This window comes from Gordionus sp. m RMFG-2023, chromosome 1 (assembly GCF_954871325.1).
Source record: "Gordionus sp. m RMFG-2023 chromosome 1, tfGorSpeb1-WG-v2, whole genome shotgun sequence".
NCBI lineage: Eukaryota > Metazoa > Nematomorpha > Gordioida > Chordodea > Parachordodidae > Gordionus > Gordionus sp. m RMFG-2023.
Window position 1 is genome coordinate 12,344,813 of NC_088775.1, and position 24,785 is coordinate 12,369,597.

The 24,785-nt window shown below is 27.7% G+C and overlaps 1 protein-coding gene across 1 annotated transcript; it reads left to right on the plus strand.

Moving 5' to 3' along the window:
* Positions 1 to 1,544: 1,544 nt before the first annotated feature.
* Positions 1,545 to 24,310, plus strand: LOC135922972 (putative uncharacterized protein DDB_G0282133). The gene is made up of 16 exons (XM_065457536.1): positions 1,545 to 2,725; positions 11,741 to 11,807; positions 11,916 to 12,224; positions 12,758 to 12,899; positions 13,508 to 13,571; positions 14,475 to 14,571; positions 14,842 to 14,979; positions 15,269 to 15,464; positions 16,438 to 16,522; positions 17,090 to 17,180; positions 17,295 to 18,128; positions 19,856 to 19,931; positions 20,193 to 20,711; positions 21,373 to 21,447; positions 22,256 to 22,285; positions 22,568 to 24,310. Exons 1-16 carry the CDS (start codon positions 1,725 to 1,727, stop codon positions 22,582 to 22,584), a joined length of 3,741 nt encoding a protein of 1,246 aa, XP_065313608.1. The 5' UTR covers positions 1,545 to 1,724; the 3' UTR covers positions 22,585 to 24,310.
* The last annotated feature ends 475 nt before the right edge of the window (positions 24,311 to 24,785 follow it).

Sequence of the window (24,785 nt, forward strand, 5' to 3'; positions counted from 1 at the left end):
ATAGAATGTTAGTATATCTAGAATATAAAAAAATAAAAATGGGTTATAAAAAAATAACAAAAAAAATTCAAAAATGATATAAAACAAAAAATTTATATATTAACAACTACTAGAGAAATGATTAATTTTATTATCTACAAAACCATACAAAATGTTAAGATGTTAAAATTATCTATTTTTTTTTTGTAAGCTCAAATATTAATTTATAAAAATATTAGTCAATTAAATATTTTTTTTTACATTTGAAATTAATGCTATATTGAATAATCGATTAGAATTCATTCCTTTTACAAGAAGTTATAATTTGTTTTAAAGATAAAAACCTCGCTCTGCATTTGTGGTTGTTATTGAACAAAGTATTATTTAAATTGATGTTAGTCAAATTTATAGGCCTATTATTTAATAAAATTTTAACAGTTCACCTTAATTAATTATTGTTTTTTAAAAATGAGTCGAGATTTCTTTAATTTTTTTTCTTTTTTATTTATTAAAAATAGGCATTTTTCATTTTCTACCTCTACGCTTATTCTTTTAATGTTTTTTTATTTACACATTCTTATAGGTTTATTCTCTTTAGTTGTTCACAAAAGAAACAATTTATATTTAGTTCCCCATTGTTTATTTTTCTAAATTTAATATATGAATTCAAGCAATAATATTTATCATATTGGCATATTTTATTTATATTTTTTAAAGACGCATTTTTCAAATATATTTTTATTTTTACGTAGAAAATAATGTTTATTTTTTTAATATAGCAAAAATAGTAATAATTTTTAATGAAGAATGCAAATTATATTAATTTTATTTAAGAATTTAAGTATCCCTTGTTTTGAATGACACCTTATCATTGGAGCAAGTATATAAGTTTTTTTCCCACCCTATTATATTATATATAAAAAATAAAATGAAATTTAATTTATTATTATTTCATTTTCAAGAATAAACATTAATATTATAAGTCACATTGATCAAGTCTTGAGTTTATACTTTAAGTTATGGACTCAAACTTATAACTCGATTTTACGACTCGTTTATAACTTGATTTCGCAACTCGAGTATCGAACTTGTAGTTTCGATTATAGGTACAAGCTTGTAACCAATAAATTTGAGATGAGGGAGAACAATTCATTTATCACTAATATATTATTTTATTATTTATTTATTTATTTTTATTTTTTTTTTTGGGGGGGGGGTATCGTAATATCCTTGTTTCTAAGAGACTGGTCGACTAATAGGAATATTACAAACTCATAATCAGAGTCTGAATACTTGATTATTTAATAACACTATTTATAATTTAGAAACACTCTCGTCAATGACTAGATTTCTCGCTACAATATGTAATTTTAAGTTGTATATATCAAATGACAATAATAAGAACACATTATGACTAATAATAAATGAGTTAATAAAATGAATATAAAGATCACTATTATTTAGGAAGATAAATTACAGTTATTTCTTATATTGGAAAAATATTAACACGTGATAATTACATTTTAACGTGTCTTAACTTAACGTTCGACCTTTTAGTATTAGACGCCAATATTATCGTAAATAATGAAAATTTGATATATTATACAAGTAATAAAATAAATATAAGATCGAATATTTTTATTAGTGATATTACCTATATTTATTATTAATTATCTTGTAAATAAATATAACTTAAGTTGCCCTAGCAACTTGCATGATATTCGCTATGAAATAAGCCACATCATATGGATGATAACAATAAATCTAAAGCAAATGGTCCATATAATGAGCATTTAAAAAAAAATTCATTAAAGTCAAAAATATTTATTAATAGTTCCTTACCTCATTCATCTTTTATTCAGCAAAATGTTATATTGAATTCTTCAGGGGATTCATTATCATCTAGTCAAATATCTTCCCACTATTTTAATAACATAAGTGATAGCAGTAATTGTAGTTCATATTCTAATGATGATTCACCTTCAATGATAAATGGCAGTATATCTAAAAATATTGATTTGGTAGTAAGTAATACCACAACTGAAACATTTGCTCATGTTCTGGATATTTGTTCGACATCAGACTATTGTGATAAACATTATGCTCAAAAAAATGATATTTTATATTCAAAAAATTATCAAAGTTTACCTCATTATCTAAATGAAAGTAATTCAATTTTAGCAACAAATAATATTAACAATATTCCTAACCAGAAAAATAATGGATATAAAAGTACAAATTATACAGGATCACATTGGTTTAATCATAGCTTAAAATCAAGATATTCACCAATAATGGAAGATTCTAAAACATCTATGTTTTCAAAGTTGGCTAATAAGCCATCAATTGTTACATCCTCTGTAAATTCTAAACTAAATATCTCTACATACTTGCAGAATTCATCGTCAATCATTGTTTCAACTATGATTATAACATGTGCTTCAAATACACCTTCATCAACACATATTCCTCTATTATATTCTTGTCCAGATTTTGCAAAGATATCATCCAAATATTGTACATTGAGCCCTGCTATATGTTCACAACCAAAAGATTATTCACTTTCAAAGAATCACATAATTTCTTCCTTAATACCCAGTCCACAACACAAACCACTTAAAAATGAAAACATTAACAGTTCACACTCTTGTATTGTTATGATTGATGATGAGGAATGTGCATCAAATTTGGATGATACCAAAAGTCTAGTCAATAAAGATATATATTCATCACTCAATGCTGATAAGTAATATATATTATTTATATAAATATTTATTCTTTTTTTGATGACAATATATATATACATACCAGACTTGCATAAAATTTTTTGGCTCAAGCCTGCCTGCACATAATTGGGTGGTAATTTTTCTTAGATCTAAGCCTGACATATTTTAGTTCATGGTACAAATTTTTAAAAATTGGGGAAAAATATCAAACTTAAAATATTTTAATATCTATTAAAATTATGGCTTAAATTTAAATATTTTTTAGTAATGACTTTGATAATTTGATGTTTTATTCTATTTAAAGAAAAAAAATGGGAACGATATAACATTATGGGTTGGATCGAGCCTATGAGGATGTCACCACTGGGCTGGCAGGCTAGCTTTGTGGGACTAATCTGTTATACTATAATATAAAGCTATGCCAATCCAAAAATTTATAATATTACAAAACCTATCCAATACCAATCCGATATTATATTGATTTTTATTCACCACCCATCTTTGAACCAATATATTTCTATTAAAAAAAACAAACTAACTTTTGTGAATGATTAAGTGTATTTTATTTTTTATTATCCAAGAATTAATTACTCATTTTATAATGGGCAATATTTATGGCTGAATCTCGATTTACCAGATCTTTAAAAATGGCAAAATGTATATTTTTTAGCCATAAATTATATTACCTAACCTCAAAATTTTGCCAATAGATGTCTAAACCTTCTTGCCATTTGAGGGCAAAATCTCCAAGCTTGGGTAATATACTTTTATCTAAACTCTTGAGTTAGCCATTTATAGAAATCAGATAAGTCAAGTTGTTTAGCTGATTGTGAATCCTTATATTTTTTTAAATTCTTTTTTTTGCAGATAATATAATAAAAAATAGTATCATATTTTTAGCTACTTATCTTTTAAAATCATTCGTATTTTTAGAAACATTTAAATCAAATTTGATTCCTTTTATTAATTTATTATCTGAATGAAATTATGAATCAAATAAAAAAAAAATTAAAATATTGACCTCATTTGATATTTTTTAAAATATTATAAATATGAATCTTATATATAATATCAGTAGGACTCTTAACCAATGAAATACTAAAGAGCCTGATGGTTGTGTTCTGATTCAACTTTTTTTTGATGCTTTTAATCTATCTAAACAACTTTTGAATTAAGACATCTTGTTTTGGTTTGTTTTAAGTGTTTAATGGCATTGTTATATTTCATATTTTTTTCCTTGTTTTGTTTTCTCTCTCTTACTTTTTTTAGGCTATTTAGTCAAAGTAGCCTGCTGTTTGGTAATAAGTGCAACCAGGACACAGCCAATATCTTATTTAAATCAATATATTAAAAATATTTATCTGATATTTTAATAAATTTTTTTTAAAAAAAATAGCTTAAATAGGTTTATATTATGATAATTCAGAGTAAATTAACTAGATATTTTAAGAGTTGCTTTAAATTTTTTTTATATTGATAAAAATATGACATATTTATTTATTATACCTCAAATAATATAAAAGTATAATAAAAGTTTGAAATCAGGACTAAAAAATGGGTTTGGTTCTGAATATTTAAAAAAAATGGTTCCCAGTTTTTAAATAAATATTAAAGATGCACAAGATCATTTTTTTTACCAGTATCAGTTCTGACACCTGATTTTAAAATGTTACAATACCCTGACAGGTCCAATACCAGATGTTACAGAAAATATTTATTGGCTTTTAAATATTTATAATCAGCTCTATACCTATGTGGATGCATGATGGGCTAGGACATCCCAAAAATTTTAGCTCCCCCTCTCCAAACATGGCCTCCAAATTTGTTTCTAATGGCCTATGAAAGGAAAATTAACCTAAATAATATTGTTCCCAAATAAACTGTTGACCCCCACCCCCTCTAAACAACCACTAAATAGCTACGCGGGTTTGCTCAAAGTATTAATATAATTCAATAAAGTATATTCAAATTTATTAGTATATCTTCAACAATAGTATAAATATAATTGATCAACGGTATTCAATTTTTAAATAATCTATGAATTTCTTGTGTTGTTAACTACTTTGTTTATTAATTTCACATATTTTAAACAAATGAATGTTAGGCCATTTCCAGACAGAACGTTTTTTTAAAGCTTTAGGTAATGTTACCACCAATCAATTTTTTATTTCCAAAAAAATGTTAACTTCTCGAATTAATTTTTTTTATCATAATATAATATATTTAAATAAAAGAACAATCCAGATCCCCATTTTTTAATCGTAAATAGAAAACAAACTGTTTAATTTTAATAACGATTAAATGGCGTTTTGAAATGTGGCTCCGGATTGTTTTTTTTAAAAATATTATATAATATAAAAAAAATTAATTCGATAAGTTAACATTTTTGCTAGTACCCAAAAACCTCTTTGAAAAAACGTTCTGTCTGGAAATGGCATTAGAAAAAAAAATTATTTTTTTGATTTATCTTCATGTTTTTCATAAAAAATAAATGTGTTAAAAATATAAAAATATTTTAAGTAAAATATATAACTTTCAGAGACCTACAAAAAAGTACCATTTGTGGCCTGGCCCCGATTTTTTAAAAAAAAATTTTTCTGCCCGACATATCCCGAATTTTTTAAACATATATAATTACATTTATTTTTAATTTTTATACTAATAATGGCGATTTAAAATATTTAGTTTTGTTATTCGGCCCTGCCCGGGTATTTAAAAAAAATTTTTTTGACTTGGCCTTGGTATATTTAAAAATATTAAAATACGCGGTCTAGCCTTCATACTTCTTATAATTTTAAAAGAAGTCAGATTCAAAGTAGAAAGATCCTTTACCGGTCCTGGATCTGGTAAATGTTTAATTAATATCAAAAATTATATATTTTATTTAACGCACTAATATTATACGTTTGTACCTCTTGTTAGAATCAGTTCTAGTCCTCGAATACCTTGAAATGCATTCCCATTACTGGAAATATAAAGAGATGGGTTTTATGTTCTTATTCTTAAATTTATCCCAGTTTTTTGAGAATTTATGGGCCCAAACTTTGAATTATGATAATGTATTTGTGATAATTTAATTCGTGAAAATACTTATGATTGATACAAAATTAAAATTCTTGATTAAACAACAAGTTTAAGAACTACTCACTCAGAATATAATAATACCATGTATAAAATACTTCCGAATTATTTATAATCAAAGTCTAAGTTCTCTAACTATATCCCTTTATGGCTCAGGCTTAAAATTTTTTCGGCTAAGGTTCATGCTTGAGAATATATAAATTTTTGGGCTGGGCTAAAACTAAAAATAAATTGAATTAACAGAGCCGTCACCCTTAGTCATTTAGGTAGCCAGTGTCCATTTTATAATTGAATTCTTTTATATTTTAAACATCAAGAAGTCTCCGCGTTATTGGCTTAGGGAGGAGGGGGTCTTGAGGGCTGGATCAGAATTTGGAACCTCAAGTAAAAACAAGGGTTCTTATTTTGAAAAGTGGGTTCAAGTTATCTTAAATTTGGCGCTGTTCCAGGTTCAAGTTTTCAAACTTTGTTCAAAGCAATCAGAAAAAAATCTAAAATGAAACACGTGCATTTAAATAACAGATGTTATATATAAAATGAGGGTTATGATTCCCTTTTTCTAGAAGATTCTTGTTCCTGATTATAATTAGCCTCTACATTCCAGTCAAATCAAACACCATTTGGCTGACCCCTTTCAATTTTGATAAAAATTTGTAGGCACTTAATATATGTTCTAGTGATATCTGAAACGAAATTTTAGCTAATTAGCAATTATATTACCTGAGATAATCGAAGTTAAAATGTGCAAGAATTGATTTTTTTGGAACCGTTTACTGATATTAAATAATTAGTTTTAAATTTGAAAACTAAATTAGTTCCATTATTGAATCTTATATTAATAACTAAGTCAACAATTGATAATTAAGGGGGAAACATTAAAATTAAATTTATCTAAAATATTGGTCATATTTTCAAATCTTTAAAAAAAAGTTCGCGAATTATATAAAAAAATGTAAAGATGATTCTATATTTAAACATTTTAATGCAAAGCTTCTTTTTATTTTTTAAAATCATTTCAAGGCTATAAAATTGATCTACGAGTAATATCATGCATTGGAAAAAAGCCATATTTTAAGAATAATCTTTCTTTCTTTCTTTCTTTCTTTCTTTCTTTCTTTCTTTCTTTCTTTCTTTCTTTCTTTCTTTCTTTCTTTCTTTCTTTCTTTCTTTCTTTCTTTCTTTCTTTCTTTCTTTCTTTCTTTCTTTCTTTCTTTCTTTCTTTCTTTCTTTCTTTCTTTCTTTCTTTCTTTCTTTCTTTCTTTCTTTCTTTCTTTCTTTCTTTCTTTCTTTCTTTCTTTCTTTCTTTCTTTCTTTCTTTCTTTCTTTCTTTCTTTCTTTCTTTCTTTCTTTCTTTCTTTCTTTCTTTCTTTCTTTCTTATCAATTATGGCTTTAATTATTAATACTTGATTCAATATTCGACCTAATTTAGTTTTTAATTTAAACGAATTATTTAACATCAATAAAAGGTTAAAAACCCCAATTTTGAGCCCTTAATTCCCATTATCTCAGGTAATATAATTGGTAATGAACTAAAATTTCGTTTCAGATATTACTAGAACAATATAACCTGCCGATAAACTTTTATCACAATTAAAAGGCGTCGGCCGAAAATCTCGAATGATCCTATATATATAATTGATATACAACGTTGAGCATCTTTATTTTATATAGAATCTCTTTATTAATACTCCTGAAACGAAACATAGGGTGAAGACATTTTGATTATTTTTTTTACTGAATTAAAAAGTACCCCCTCCCCTCCCTTTAAATATAAATGTTTTCTTAATGTGCGGTCATTTTGGTTTAAGGTTCAAATATAAGGGTGTAAAAATTTTATGAATGGTTCATATTTCAAATATTGTTTCTGCTTATTTGAAAAAAAATTTAATTTTGATCTAGTTTTTATAAGATAAAGAGAAAGCTAATTTTTTAAAAATTATAATTTTAATTAAGCTTTGAATTTTTATTTAAAAAAAAATAGCATAATTTGATATCAAAAACTTCTCTTATTTAATACATTAAATTATCGATAAGGTTTAGAGTATTATGTTTCAACAGACTAAAAGAATACGAGAAAATTTAATTATCTTCCCATTTTTTAAAATTGTTCGTCGGAGCATTTAAAAAATGGAAGTATTTCTTGTATTTTAGATAGCGGATCACTAGAGTTGTTTAAAAAGCCCGATTTGGGTTGATTTTCAAAAACGGCCCGATTAAGATTTTAACCAAAATAATATTGTTGGGGGCCTCGAGATTTGGCGAATAGAAGTCCAAAACCTTTCTGCCATTTATGAGCAAAATTACCAGGCTTACACTTAATATTATTTTGGTTATTTAATCTTAAATGAGCCATTTTTAAAAATCATCCCGAATCGGACTTTTTTACAATGCTAGAAGATCACAATATAATGATACAAATGAAAGGATCATTCTAAAATTCTATTTTTAATTTTAACATTTAAAAAAAAAGAAAGTCAATCAAATACCTCATTAATAAAAAGTCTCTTAGATACTTTAGTTTAAAAGTAAAATATTGACTAAATATTTAACCTTATTATTATACAATATATATACATATATTATTTTATATATTTTGCTTTACTTCTTTAATTCTAAATTCTGCTTTAAATCTTATTTCACTATCTTTTCTTAATATAATATTTGTAATTCAGATATTATTTTATTTCAATATTTCTTCAAATTATTTTAATTTTGAATATATTATATAAATCTTATAATTTTTAATGGCGATATATGTTTTTTTCAAAATTCTTTTCCTTGTCCACTGCATTTATTTCTTTTCATAAATTAAATAAAATACATCGCCGAAGACTAGCTTATTTATTTATTGAAAACTTTAGATATATATAAATTTATTTATTTTTACATTAATTAATATATAATCTTTATTAAAAATTATACCACGACCACCCAAAATAAGACCAGTCCTATTTATCACTTCTCTTCGAGTAGTATTATCTCTTCCAATCAGTTCACTATGTAAACCAATTCACCTTCCATCTCTTTCCTCGTAATAGCTAACAGTTCAGCTTCATCCATATCCTTGATTATGTTAGGTAGGAGTACGGCTGCTTGCTTCCCTAAATAACAGGGCTTTTCTGATTTGTTAGCTGGCACTTTCTTTAAATCTAACGGGTATCGTGCAAATACTGGATCGTTGTACATTGTAGTTGGAACCTTCCTGAATACATGTTCGTTTGTAATGGATCTTGGCTCTTCCCGACGCTTCTTGGTTCGACGGTCTCGATATATCCTCCATTGGTAATGGATCTTCATACGCCTCTAATCCCGACATAGGAAACATTGACGACGTTCTTGCCACCATAAGCTTGAACGCTAATTAGCAAATCTTCCTTCCTTCTACGAACGACGGAATCCTATCCGGAAGTGTCCAGCTTCAACTGCTGCCTCCATTTATCCTCCCATTTTTGCGCAAATGGATAGGAATCGATTAGTGCTATCACATTTTCCATGATGTGAGTTGTAAAATGGGTATAAAATACCGTCGCCATCGAGCTACAAAAAAAATATCCTTCCTCCTTATTCCTCTCTACCTTTCTCATTAGCATTCGAGGTTAAATTATATTACTCATATCCTAGTTTGATCACGGTGACGAATACCCTCCCCCCGTCCTCAAACTGGATACGATTTAATTTTTTTCCTAACTTTTCTATTGTTACACCCTTTTCCCATAATCTATCTTTATTATGATGCCATCAAGTCTATTTGGTCGATAGGGTATGTTGGTACATTTTGTACCTTTGCCAGAACATCACTACCGCCCTTTAGTTTTAAAATATCCAATATGACTCTAGTTTTTCTACTCAAGAATTTTTGAATTGGAGTAAACCCCCCACTGTTTATAGAATTATTATAATATAACTGAGCAATCTACACCTACGACGTTGATGACTCAGATATTCAACGGTACGCTAGGAAACAATAAAAGAGATGACATCTAATGATGCATCATTAACATATAATTTATATTATGGGACATTTTTTTGTTGGAAATAGAAAGGCTCACTTGTTTGTTACCGTGATCACACAAGGATACGAGTAGTGTAATTTAACGGGTGATAATGAGAAATAGGGAGGAATAAGGAGGAAGGATATATTTTTTTTTGTATCTCGATGTCGACGGTTTTTTATACCCATTTAACAACTCACATCATACAAAAATAACACCATTTTGCAAAAAAGTGGATATAGAACACTATAATACTCAGTCGAGTCTACGCTATATTAAATACTTAATATAAAAATAAAATTAAAAATTTTTATTTTTTTTGGGCTGGACCGGGCTGGCAAAATGTAGAGATACCAGGAAATATTATTAGGCCTAACAAATGAATATTTTTTATTTTGCATATTTATTTAATGATATTATGACCTACTACTATGATCCATTCATTAATATTTACAATTTCCTTTTTCATTACATTTTGTGTTTATTGCTTTGATAAGAAAAATCATAAACCTTTAATCCTCATAATTATTCGCTATGTATCTATAGGATATATTTCCGGATTTTAAAAAACTGAGCCGGGCCGGCACTTTATATATTACCAAGAGCCGAGCCTGAATTTTTCCATAGTATTTAAAATTAATATTAATACAATAAAACACTATAGTATCTTGAAATATCATTTATTATACTCTAAATAATAGACGCTAAAAAATATAATTTTAGCCTGGACATTTTCTTTTATTAATAAAAACTTAATCAGATTATCTCTATTAAAAACAGGGGCTCTAGCTAAGATTAAGACCATAGTGGAAGCGTTCGAGTGGATACTAAAATATATCAAGCCTCTAACGTTATAAAATATCATTTCCAAAAGATTTGGATATTTTGAGCGTTCGTACATTTAATTTTTTTTATCGTCTGCTTACTAATTACCAGAGTTGTTAAAAGATACTTTTTAAATGGTCTAAAATAATATCTAGATACAGATATTTTAATCAAAAATCTATCTAGATACAGATACAGATACCACATTAGGAACTAGTTACTTGTATCTAGATTCTTTAACAACTCTGCTAATTACGAATAATTTCCATATTTTAATATTTTAATAATTTCCATATTTCAAAGAGTGTGATATATTATAATTTTAAAAACTTACCTTGTTTAATTTTTACCTTATTTTTGTATATTTTAAATACTTATTCGCTAAATTTTTATTTTATGGCTATATATGAATTAGTTAAGTTATTTTTCTCAATTTTAAGCAGATTTTCTTAATTCGCACCTCGATGCTCAGTGAATTTTCTACCACACCCTTGTGGATTAGCCGACTTAAACCATTACCAAAATTTTATTAGTTGATACACGCATTTATTTTGTTTGTTAATTTTTGTAAAAATTCATATAAATTTTTTTACCATTATCAATCTCATCGGTAAAACCTTCATTTTTTTAAATAAAAAAAATGGTCCAAGAAATGTTGCATTTTTATTTTAAATCATGAAAACGTCTGATTTTAAACAAAAAAATGTTGTTATAAAAAAAAGTAAGATAATTTGTATTTTATTTGAATTAAATTCACTTCTTCTCTGTTTCATATTACCATTCAATTAATTTATTATTAGGTTTTTTTTAAAAAAAATTTATAATTCAATATATTGCACATATAAATAATTTAAATCGACATTTTTTTTTGTTAGATTTTTTTGGACCTGAAACTGTATTTTTAATTTGATTTAACAAAAAAAAACAAAATTGTTTATCGTTTAAAAATGGCGAAAATGGAAAATATTTTAGATATGATCTCTAAAAATAGATAAATAATAGATGTGACCTCAATTATATAAGCTATGCTGTGATTGTTAAAGTTTAGGATAGGCACGGCTTGACCTCGGAAGGTCTTTATACTAAAGATCATTAACTAATCCTTTTTTTTTCTTTTGCTTTATATTTAAAAATAGGGAACCAATAAAATTTCGTAGGTACGGTGATACTAGAATAATCGACGATGGAAGCCATTTACATCAAGTAAATATCCTTTTCATTTAAACTTACATCTTGCCTTCTTTTTATCATTATCACCCCCTTTTTTGATCACCATCTTTTAACCAATTTTTTCCTAACTCGATTTTAAAGGGTGAAAACGATTCGTCATGTCATAGATCCCTTTCCAACACTGGGAAGGATGATCTCGCCTCTACCACACCGCCGAGTGCAATACCGAGTTTAGAATGCGGGGGAGGAATAGGACAACAGGAACCGGCCTACAATTATCCCTCCTCTTATCGACAAGTGGACGAGCCCGTATATTTTTCTTTCCACGCGAATGGAATCGCTACCAAACAACAAAAATTGACGACTTCTAATCAAAAGTATAATCCGTTGGTGAACAGGCAGGAGAGTCTAGAGGGCGATCGAGTTAACGATATCGAGATGAACTTGCTGGTAAATTAAAAAAAAATATGTACATATTTTACTTTTCGGTAAAGTTAATAGATATTCTAAAAGTGAAACGTGTTAGGATAGAAATAGATACTCTACAAATGTATGCACATATTCGGGCATTCTCTTGGCTCGCGGTGTATATTTTTTTTTGAAATTTAGAATATTTTTTTATATATATAATAAATTGAAGTTTTGGGATCATTTTTTTTAAAGATGGAACTTAGACCACATCCTATCTAGACCTTATTTTTGTTCTTAATTCTGAATTCTACTCTGAAAAGCAGTTTGGACATCATTTTTGGTTATTTTTAAATATAGATTTTGACACTAGGTTTGATATCTTTAAAATACGCTTATGTACTTATTTCCATTTTTGAATCTAAAAATCACTATTTAGAAAATCTATTTATAATTTTTACAAAGAAAAAAGACGTGCCAAAAGCAGGACACAACCTTAACGCCTTTAAAAATAAAATTTTGTATATTTTGACATTAGAAAAATGGTTCATATAAATACAAACCATTCATTATAGGCTCCATATACTGATTATAATCATACACACGCTTCTTCCAATTGCGATCGCGATGTCAGCTGTTATCAAATGGAAGACAATGAAGCAAAAATTATCGATACCAAGAAGAAAACCAAAAATAGAAAGAAAAAATGTTCCACCAGTTAAATTTCATATATAAATTTTAATTTAAATTAGCTGAGGTTCAGAATTTAGTGAATTTTTTTATGATTTATTCGAATTCCTATTGGTATAATTTTACCCTAAAACCCCTATAACGTGGCACACTCAAGGGACGTTACATTTTGATTGACATTGAGATACATTTTGTGACCCTGTTTTTAATCGAATTTTGGATGGGATATCAGTGCTAGAACTTACGTGAAGGGTTAAAGATAAGGAGTTGCCCTAATATTAAAGTTAGCACTAATTTGCGGCTAAATATAGAGAATATGCTGTATTTTTATATATTTCGCCGCGAATTTGCGTTAACTGTGACTTCAGGGTTTGTTACCTTCGGATGTTTCACCGTATTATATAAATTCTATCTGTGTTTAAGTTCAAAACAAAAAACAATTAATTAATCTAATCCTCATTGTTTATAAAAATTAAGGTCAAATATTTAATAAATTTAAATCACTATTCAAATATATAAATAATTTATTTTTTTTTGTTAACGCATGATTGCTACCTACCACCATATTTTTAAAACTTAATTAATTTATGAAATTTTGCATGTTTTTTTAAAAAAAATTAAATTTCAATGTTAAGATCATAACGATATCAATGTTATTTGTCAAGAAGAAACGCGAAATGGCTTATCAGTTCAAACATAGTAATTTATAAAAATATTAATTATTTTTTTGTTGTTATTGCAATTTCGTTAAAAATTTTAAAAAATTTCCGAAACACTATATAAAATAAAACCATGGGTTATTTTTCAGAGTTACACATATTATCCGGGCCGATGATATCGGTCAATATCGATATTGCCGGATACTTTCAATTATAACCGATATCGTCAAAAAATAATTAACTTTTTTTAGCCTTACGTTTAAGGCCATGAAATTAATTAAACAATAAAGAAAGAAGACGATTATAATTTCTTTTTCATCCTATTTTGCAATTATACTTTTAATTAATTTTTTTTACTTATAAATTTTTAATAATTTTAGATAAATAAATATTAATGAATTATATCTTTTCTTCTTCTTCTTCTTTCTAAACACCAAAATGTAATAATATTGTTTTTCGGTTATCAATGGTATCAACTAGTGTTGATTGAACGGCTGTTTCATTTTTTAAAACAGCAAACTCAATATTTTAGTCAAAAAACTATTCCCTAAGCCTCGAGATTTCGTTTATAGTTATCTAAACCTTTCTGCCATCTATGAGCGAAAATCTCCAGCCTTGCTGAATATTTTTCTGGATATAATAGTGAGTTAGTCGTTTTTAAAAAATCGGCTAAAATCGAGCGCTTAACAACATTACAATAGACTGACACCATACTGGTGATCGATGAAATCAAGATTTTTGCCAAACATGAGCCAAATGATAGCGCAAAGATTGGACTCTCTTTTGGCCAAATCTTGAGGCTTTGGTAAAATTTGTGATTACGCCCTTTTGAAAATGGCTAGATCGAAGTTTTTTTTTACAACACTCTTAGTTTCGGTATCGGGTGCATCTCCAGTATATTACATTATAATTTATTTTCTAAAATTTTTATTCGGCCATCAAGTGACGGTCCTAGCCCTAACGTATTCACTCAAGCCAGTTACAAAACAAGGAAAGGGGCTACTCTGCAATCGAAGCTTCATCATGCGCAGAATAAAAATGTAAGATTTTTTTAAAAAAACAACAAAAAGTGTTGATATGTTTGGGGCGGTGGCTTATAACAAACCTTACACTTTTGCCCATAGAATTTATAATTTTTTTCTAGACCTCGCAAGCTAAAAATTTTGAATTATTATTTTTTGTTAATTTATATTTAATTTTTTCCGACTGACATTTTTTAAAAAAAAAAAACTGGGCAATGCAGAATGCCCAAAGCGTTCAAATTTTTACCTCATAAAGATTTAAAATAAACTCGATTTCATATATCTTAGGTCAAGAAAGAATATATCGCCTGCTGCGATCAGGGCAAAAAGGATATTAATGATTTGGTCGTTTTTATTGAAGGAGGCGTCAAGCAATGCCATAACAGTAATAACGCTTCCCGCCACGTTAAAAATAATCCAAATAAGGTTGTAAATAATTTATAATGATAGAAAATTCACTTTTGGAACACTTTAAAAAAAGAGACTTGCAGCAAACTCTCGAAAGTCTTTCTTTTTTTTAATTCTAGAATGGTTTTCTTATTTTCTTTTTTAAAGGTAAAGAATGAGAGGGGAGGGGGTGCGTTGTCAGTTCACATAAAATATTCGATATTTATAGATATAAGACGCCTAAGATCTCAATTTATTTCGATTTAGAGAAGAGGAAGCTAGCCGTTTTCATTGATAATTACTAACCGCGCTTAAATTTTTTTTTTAGACCAACTTAATCCGAAATCAAAGCCTACACCACCATAATGGCAAATTAATTGATCATAATGATTACAACCTTAAATCAGATTCGGCCAACGATATAGCATCGCCTCATGGTAGAACCTCGTCTTTAGATGGAAATTGCGGTACTAGCCAGGGTGGTAACGATGGTACTAGCGGTATTTCGGAAATTGACAAAAACAGTTAAGCTCATGATTTATTTAAAAAAATTTATTTCTTAATATTATATTAAGAGATTTTTGACCAATTTAATCATCGGGTTTTTTAAACAAATGAATACGATCTAGGATAAGGTGGCCATACTTGCCTACTTTGGTGGAAACATTTTGGTTTTTTAGCTCTCACTTACGCTTTGTCCACGCTCTGATTATTTACGATTTCTTCCAATTTTTATGTTGAAGAGAGAAATAGGTGCCTTTAGTAAACTTTCCAAATAGAATCTTATATCTCTTAACAATATAAAACTCTTCATTTTATTCCAGTCTCATTTATGTGCTTAAAAAATATATAAAATGTAATCTGGCAGCAATAATTTTTCGAATTATATTATAATAGCTTGATAATACTTCCTGATGTAATGAAAATTAGTTTATTATTTCAAAAAAACGGAAATCGGAAACCCGAAATGGCCATTAAAAGTGAAGCTCCTTTAAATTTGTACAAAATCCTATACTCGATTCGAAGTACTTATTAGGTGTTATATGTTTAAAGTAAGCATCTGTCTTATAAGGTTGGTTTAATTAAGTTTATCTAAAAAAAATGTTTTAAACTAAAAAAATCTCTTCTTTGGGACTCACTTATGTCTGCTCTTTCCCATCATATAAAAATTCGAATCCTTTACCAATAGCCTAAACAAGGAAAATAAAAAAATATTCAAAATTATTAAATTACATATTCATACTACGTATTATCAACAAACAAACATTTTTCTCCCATAACATACAAATTTTTAACTCTATGCTCAAAAAATTAAGACATTTACTAATGAACCATGAAAATTTCTCTTTTTATTGCAAAAAAGGCAAATTGATTTATTCAAATATAACTATAGCTCCTTTTTAGGAACAACTAAAAAATAGTTGTCCATGATATTTTATCCGTTTATATAAGATTTTTATATCATGAGTTTTATAATATTAATATCTTTTATCTCAGAAACTACGAATGTCAAAAAACACCACTCTTCCGAAGATTTGAATTGCTCTCATATGAAGGAAATCGTATTCGATCTTCCAATTGAGTAAAAATTAAAATAGATAAATATTAAATAGAATATTTTGGACAATTTTAAAATCACAAAAAAATAATTGTTCATCATAATGAGTGACATGCGCTCTGCAGTTTTACACTAAAGGTCTAAATCGGCCTTAATTCTCCAGGGTTGGTTCCTAATTTTTGGAAATTTTAACCCAGAACAAAAAAAAGAAATTATTGATCCCTCCACCCGAATTTATTAGGCGAAGTTTTATCCATCTATAAGAGTTTATTATTAAAAAACAAATTTAAAACAACGGTCATTTAAAAAAAATTAATTATGATTGTATTCCCCAGCTCACGTCAAGATGCTCAGATTTTTCTAATGGTACCACATATTCTCAAATAATAATATTTCGATTCCGGGGAAAAAAATTTCTGCCCGGCCCTAAATTATTTTTGAATTAGGTCCGACCTGGCCCGCTCCCTCTCCACAAAAAAATTAATTTAAAATTCGGGCTGGGCCGAGTCAAACCTTTCAGTTTACAAGTTGAAAATGATTGACATTTAAGAAAGTGTCTCATTTAGCTTATTTTAATTTATTTTTTCTTAGAAACTATGAAGCTAATAAAATTGATGAAGGCTCCCTGAAAAGCGACGAGGATTACACTACCCCGCCACAGGAATTCCAAGATAAATTCAAGGTTTATATTTAAAAGTTATATAAGCAATACTTTTTTAGACGATTATTACCACCTTTATAAAAAGAAATATATATAAACATTATTCGGTTCTTCAAATCTATAATATTAATCAAGGTGGTGACCAAAAAACAGCACAGGAATAAATTTTCATCCACGAGCAACACTTCGAGTTCTGTTACTAATATATCTTCTCAAGCTAAAAATGGCTTAAAACAAGCCGCCCCGAATACCGAGGACCATCACACGAGCAAAGAAATCGGTGAAGTTGTTTCGGCTTCCAATAACAGTAATACCGCTAAAAACACCAATAAAGTTAGCGATAATCTAACAGACCAGAATCCCAAATTGTCAGACGTCACCAATTCCAATGCCCAATCTCATTCTAACGTTCCCGACAATTTCATAATCTCTAACAAGCAGCAACAACCTTCCGAAGATTCGCAAAACGTTGCAAAACCCTATAAATTTTATTCAAACCCGTATAATAAAACGAACAGAAATGATCCCAAAAACAATTATTATACCGATTATCTCGCCAACAAAAATCCTGATCCACAGAGTAACAGCTACATAAAAATTGCGAAAAATTTGCAAGGCTACCCAGTTCCTTTTTTAAAGAAAAGCAGGAACATGAGCCCTAGCTATAACAGCATCAAGGCGCCTGCTAATAATTTGAAGCCTCCATTAAAATCATCATTCGTTTACCATAATTCTAACTATGGTGCCAATACAAAAGTTTGTAAATCTTTGAATCAAAATGTTTGTCCCAATAATAATCCGACATCAGCCATTCTACCCATGATCGATTCGGAACGCGAATTTCCTTTACTCAAAGCAAATAATGCTGATACATCACCAGATTCTAGTATCAGCGAAAGTAAAAACATCGAAAAAAAGGATTTCATTCCCAACTCCGACCTGTTATGCCTCGATACATATAATGATGAAGTTATTTAATTTGATTTTTTTTAAAAAAATTGCAAAAAAAAATATATATTCTAAGGAGATATTCCATTTAACTAGGGATGCGAACCCGGCAAAATTTTTGCCTGGGTTCGGCTCGGGTTCAGTTTGGGTTCGTTTTAAGGTTAAAAAAAATAGGTGGGTTCAGTTCAGGGAAATATTTTTAAACCCGGGGTTGGTTCCGGTTTCAGCTCGAGCTTAAGAATTTTCGAATTGATAAAAAAAAATTCTATATTTAAATCATAATTAAAAAACTAGACATAAATTTGGTATAAAAATTAATTTTTATTTTATTTATAGGCAAAATATAGTTAAAAATACAAAGCATAGTCATGTATAGATTTTAAAAATTTTATTTAGACGTATTTCTTTAAATTAACAATATCCAATATAATAATTTTTACTTTAACTTGTTTACTTTCTTTTTCCTCTAATTAATAATCTTCGAGAGTAAGTTAAAAATTAAAAATGAATGGTGTAAATGAATTTAATTTTTTAAAATTTATTAACAATCCAATAGGAATCTTTGAGAATAAATTTAAAATAAATTAAAAATGGAGTAAATAAATTAAGTTGTTTAAAATTTATTAACACTTCACCTAATTGGAAATTTGAAAATATAAAATGTCAAGTAAATTATTAATATTTGTATATTTACAATTATACAAAATATCTTATATTAATTTAAACAATACATTGAACCCGGTTGAACCCGGGTTCAAATAAAATTCCCGGGTTCGGTTCGGGGTTATGGAAATTTTATAAACGGGGTTCAGGATCGGTTTGGCTTCAAGATTTTTCCCAAAAACCCGGGTTTTCTTCTCCGGGTTCGGTTCGAACCCCTGCATTTAAAAGTTCATAGTAATCAAAGGCCAAAATTTGTAAAATAAAATTTTTTTTTTGGTGTGCTTGTGTAAAAAATACAGATAATATATATTTTTAATTACAAGTTCTAGTGTGAATTAAGTATCATAAGAGTGAAATATAGATATAAAAACTGAAACCGGCTTATAATCCAGTGTTTTCACACAATTGGCCGGATCTTCACTTTTTGTCTCAAAAATAATTAAAACTATAGACATTTTCTCTAAAGCTCCTATTACTTTATAATCTAAAGAAAAAATATTTTTCAGAGACCAGGGCCATCGGGGCGGGCCTAATAATATATATTTTAAATACCCGGGCCTGGCCGAATATTTTGAATTGCCATTATTATCTACCTAAAAATATAAAACGCAGACCGTGCCAAATTTTTTTTAAAAAAATTCGCGCCGGGTAAAGCAAATCGTACATTTTTAGGTCTCTGATATTTTTTTAAAACACCCAATAAAAATTAAACTTATTTACAAATTCTTACCATAGTATGCCTATTAACCCTTTCAAGCCCAAATATTTTTATGAAATTTTTTTTCCCCTTAAAGTTTAATTAATGTTTTGATATAGCGGTGGTGGGGTAGTTTGGGACTAATGATTCTGTCCAATAATAAAGGTGGGTGTTATGTAACACGGAGATTGGAAGAGTAGACTCATAAATTAAAAACTGACCTATAATTTTAACTAATTATCGGGCCCGACAATATTTACAGAATTCCACCAATACTTTGCGGGGCAAGCTTTTGCTGACCCGTAGTGTTGATTAATCACCTCATTATAATAGATTTTTAAATAATGACTTTCGAAAAATGCATTTATTATTCTGAATTATTAATTAGACAAACGAAGTTAATTATCCTCCGCAAACGACGGCAATTTTATCGACAAACATTCATACGAACTCATCAAATATTGGTAAATTTAACTGTTTTTAATTTAATGTCTGAGAATTTTTAGTATAAAATATGAAACGGAAGACCTTTACAAATAAATTGCCAATAAGTTATAAATATATTAACTTATTACATTTTTAAAATCTGATACTGTCAACATCTGACTTCCATTTTATTTTCAATGGCGATTTTTTATCTCCCTTTTAATAATTCTTCTAACGATTTTTTTAAAACTATGTGTTTTAATTTTATATATTTATTACAATGATAAATTCGAATTTAGGAAAGCATTCATACGCAACTGTAGCCAAAAGTCAAACTACTACACATTCTCTTCCTAGCCTTTCACAACAACAACATCCCGTTGCATTACAGAATACCACTTCAGCTATCAATGTTATGCATATAAATAGCATCGAGATAACATCGAAGATCCCCTTATTAATTAACCACGACCAATCAAACATAAACGATAACGTAGTAATTTTTATTAACCCTACAAGTCATCACTTGATTAACAATAAATTGGAACAACACGCCATAAAACCAAGTAACGACTTCGTATTCGGGTTCGATTTGGATAGCGACAAGCTACGTGATTTTAAGGATGATGGAGAAAGGGGTAGTAATCTTTTTGATAACGTTAATTTCTATATTCGCAATGAACAAACTCATATTGGCGGGTTCGACGAAATGACTAATGGTGGGATATTTCTTAATAAATCTTTTAATGGGAGGTATAAAAAAGCTAATATCGACATATTTATTGGCGGTGGAAAGAAAATCAATCAAAAAGAAAGGGGTAAAAAAATGAATATTAATAATTTATATAATATATTAGTTTTCGAGGTTTCGTGATAACAATTAAAAAAGTGAATTTTATGATTGGTTCGGACATCTATATTAAGATTTTACACTTGGTTTTATTATTTTGGCTTTTTAAAAAAAGTACATCTGTCTTATTTTTAGTTTTTATTTTGCAATTGGTTCCCCAATAAGAGATTGTTAAAAAGCCCGATTTGGGTCGCTTTTAAAAACGACCCAATTAAGATTTTAGCCACGATAATATTAGGTAAGCCTCTAGATTTGGCAAATAGATGCCCCAATTTTTCTTACCATATGGTGATGCAAAATCGCTCCATTTGAGGCGATTTTTAAAACCTTATAACTCAAGCCTGTAGATTTTGCTCATAGATGGCACAAATATTAAGACATCTATTAATAAAATCTCGAGGTTTAAGCAATATTTTTCTGGCAAAAATATTCAAATAGTTTAAAAATAGGCTCAAATGGAGCAGTTTGCATCACTAATATAAGCAAAATCTTCAGATATACATAATATTATTCTTGTTATAATCTTAATCGGGACGTTTTTAAAAACACTAGTTCTCAAGTCTTGCTACAACATTGAAAATTTCTTATATTCTCTAACAATATATACATTTTTTAAAAATAATGTTTAGATCTAAAACATTACGATGCAATATCTTCACCAAACAACGATGATTTATTATATTTGGCAAATTATTTTGAAACAGGTTTATTTATTTTTTTTGTCAATATTTAAACTTTGTTATTAATTATCGTGCTATTTATATTTATACAACAATTCCGGGAAATATCACATTTGATATGTATTTATTATATACATACATATAAGATGGCCTTATTCAAACTCGAATGTGAATCTGGATAATAAGATTTTCACATTCTATTGTTAACGAATAGATAATTTACTATTCGAAATTATACAAATTGAATAAGATTAGTAAATTTTAATATTTTCACGGGTATTAATTGATTTATTTTTAAAGGAATCTAGTATAAATAGTTTATTGATCGTATTTAATTTTGAATAGGTCTTAACAATAGATAACCCTTACTGTAAAACATTGGGGGAGGAGAAAAATGGTGTCGCTTAAAGAGCCTGAGGGTCGAGAACTCGCCTGTGGCCTGATTACAATTTTATTTCTATTTCATTTTATAATTGTGATATTTGTACATTAATTTTTTTTCGGCCACGGGTCGGGTTTATATTTTATTAATGATTTTACCGTAGGGTCAAGATGACAGGCCGGTTATACGGGATTCTATTTGAGAATATTAGGATACTTTAAGATTTAAAATTGGGTTACCTTTTTTATAAGGTAAATCTTATTTTTTTTATTTTAGGGGTAATAAACAGATTGATGCTAATTTTCGCAATTGATTGCCCATTTATTTATTTTTTTTTGGCAAGATTAGTTATTTTATGACTATATTATAAATTTGACAAATTTATGATTTAAATTATAATTAATTATTTAAATTTAAATAAAAATTTTTTTTTAATATTTACATTTTTAGTTTGGAAGAACATCGAAAAAAGAATTGTCGGTAAAATATTTAACTAATTTTATATTCAATATCAAAGTTTGATAAATATTTTCAAAAAATTTGATTTTTTGATAAAATTTATTTGATTTTAATCGTGAATGATTTTTTCTACATGAAAATTACAAAAGATTTTGGATTTTTTTAGGTAAAATTTGATCAACAAAAATTTCATTTTTTTCTAGCCAATTTTTTTTATTTATTATTCATTATTCGCAAATTAATATTACTTAATTTTTTTTGCTCTTTTTTGAGTTCATTATAATTATCCATTTTATTTTAAAGTTCCTTTGCCAGATTGATCAAGTCCTTTCTCAGATGTTCGATTCGGAATCCAGAATATGTTTAAATATCGCTTCTTTATTCCAGATATCGCAACTTTTAGCCCGTTTTTATGCCGATTATGTAAATATTTTTTCAACGCTAACGGCTGGCCAATACAAACGAATTTTAGAATATCCTATTTTTATGTAAATAGGGAAAAAAATATTGTAAATTTATATATATATATTATAAAACGTTTACAATTCAAATAATATTGGATGCACCCTTTTCTATTTATCTCTCGTTTCTCTTTCTCTCCTTCTAAAAAACTCAAAATCGCAAAATTTTACTCTTGAGGTATTGAGTACATCCGCGGTTTATGTACGACTCGGAGCTCGGCTCGAAATGGTTACCCGGCCTGATCAGAAAGAATAGTGTTAAAAATTTGGCCTAGCCCATTTACAAAAAAAATTCGGATCTGTTTGGGATTTTTTTTAACGGACATCTAAATGTTTATATGTGATTGTATGAATGATTGTTCCATACGTTTGTATTTATTACATATTTTCTTCTTTGTTTTAGAGGATGAAAATGTAAATGTTTTTTTTATGATTTTCCTTAACACGTTTTACCATCCTGCTTTTAAGCTTGCCCCACATTAATATACTTTATTTCATTATTTTATTTTTTTTCAAAAGAAATATTTTTGTCCGCCAGGAAACTTTAATTTTTTCTTTTTTTTTTGAAATTGTTTATTGTTATAAATATAAAACTGCTTTAAAAAATTTTATTTTATTAATGTGTGCTTGGTTAATAATTATATTAAGTTCTCTCATGAGCGGTTCCTTTTGTGATTATAATAGTGCTTTATACAACTAACATATCTACATGCCAATCAATCATACTTACTTGTTTCGTCGTTGGGCCTCATATCATTACAGTGTCATACCTTATCAATAAATATTATATATATATCAGCCAGAAATTAGCTTTACCCCACATTTCTTATTAACATTCTTTTTATTGCGGAAACTTATTTGTCATAACAATTTTTTTTCTAAAATTATTTATCTATATGAGATAAAAGGAATGGCTTGAAATTTTTTGTATGTGTATACATATATATATAAAGCATATAGAGGTGCTAAAATTGAACAAAATATTTCTGCGTGCAAAATTTTAAAATGTGAGCTGTTCTTTATTTTCTATTTAACCTTTATTTGGAAAATTGATTTTTCAATTATACAAACCTTAAAATTTAGATTTAACAAGCTTATAAATCGATCCTATTTCTTAAAACGAATGATTTGTATATTGTTAGACAACCTTTTCTTCTTAGGTTAGTAACCATTACTTGAAAACCTAATTAGCTTGTATTCTTCAATCGCCCGCAGATATATCACATTTAAAATAAACGATTTGTATATTCTTTACTATTTTTTTTCTCTTTGGTTCGTAATCATAACGTTGCTTGGAAAGGTAAATTTTATAAGCTTGCATGCTTCATTCCCCGCAGAAATATCACCTTTTCCACAAAATTAAAAAGAAGTCCAGTGTAATTTGATAGTTTAATTTTGCCTTATATATTTATTTTTCACTTTCGCATTATCATTTATTAAATTTTATACATGATTTTTGAAAATAATTTTCCTTATTTTTAAAGTTATAAAAATGATTAATTTTTTTTATATTTTATAAAAAGATTATTTCTTCTTTTTATTTTTAATTATTACATTTATTGTAACTATCAATTTTATATCACTGTCTTATATATTGAAATAAACTTCTTTTTTTGTTATCACAGAGTATATTACGCAAATTAATAAAATACGAAAAATTAAAGCGATTGAATTATTTAAAATAGTTTAATGCAGTTTGTAAATCTGTATATTAACTTTTCTGCGATTTTTGGAATTTTAATCATAGCTAATCCTAAATAGCCTTAAACGTTTTTCAGTTATAACCCTTGTTCACTTTAGATCGAAAAGACGGCAAAGTTAATAAAACAACAAATTAAAGATTATTATATATGACTCGGTCACCTCATACCAATTTACTAAACAACGCTCATTATAAAAATTCCGTAACACCCATTTTAATTTCTAATCCTTATCTAGAAGAAAAGAAGGTTGATTAGAAAAAAATTTACCATCGGGAATGGAAACCCCATCACTCAATCAGTTCTAGCCTCTTAGCCATCCTTGTTATTTTTTTTGTATATGTAAATATACTATTGGGG

Excerpts from the sequence above, each read along its gene's own strand:
- LOC135922972 (XM_065457536.1), top strand. The coding sequence starts at position 1,725 with ATGGATGATAACAATAAATCTAAAGCAAATGGTCCATATAATGAGCAT. Across the intron at positions 12,225-12,757 it reads ATATCGAGATGAACTTGCTG|GCTCCATATACTGATTATAA; the intron begins GTAAATTAAAAA and ends CATTCATTATAG. Across the intron at positions 21,448-22,255 it reads GGCAAATTATTTTGAAACAG|TTTGGAAGAACATCGAAAAA; the intron begins GTTTATTTATTT and ends TTACATTTTTAG.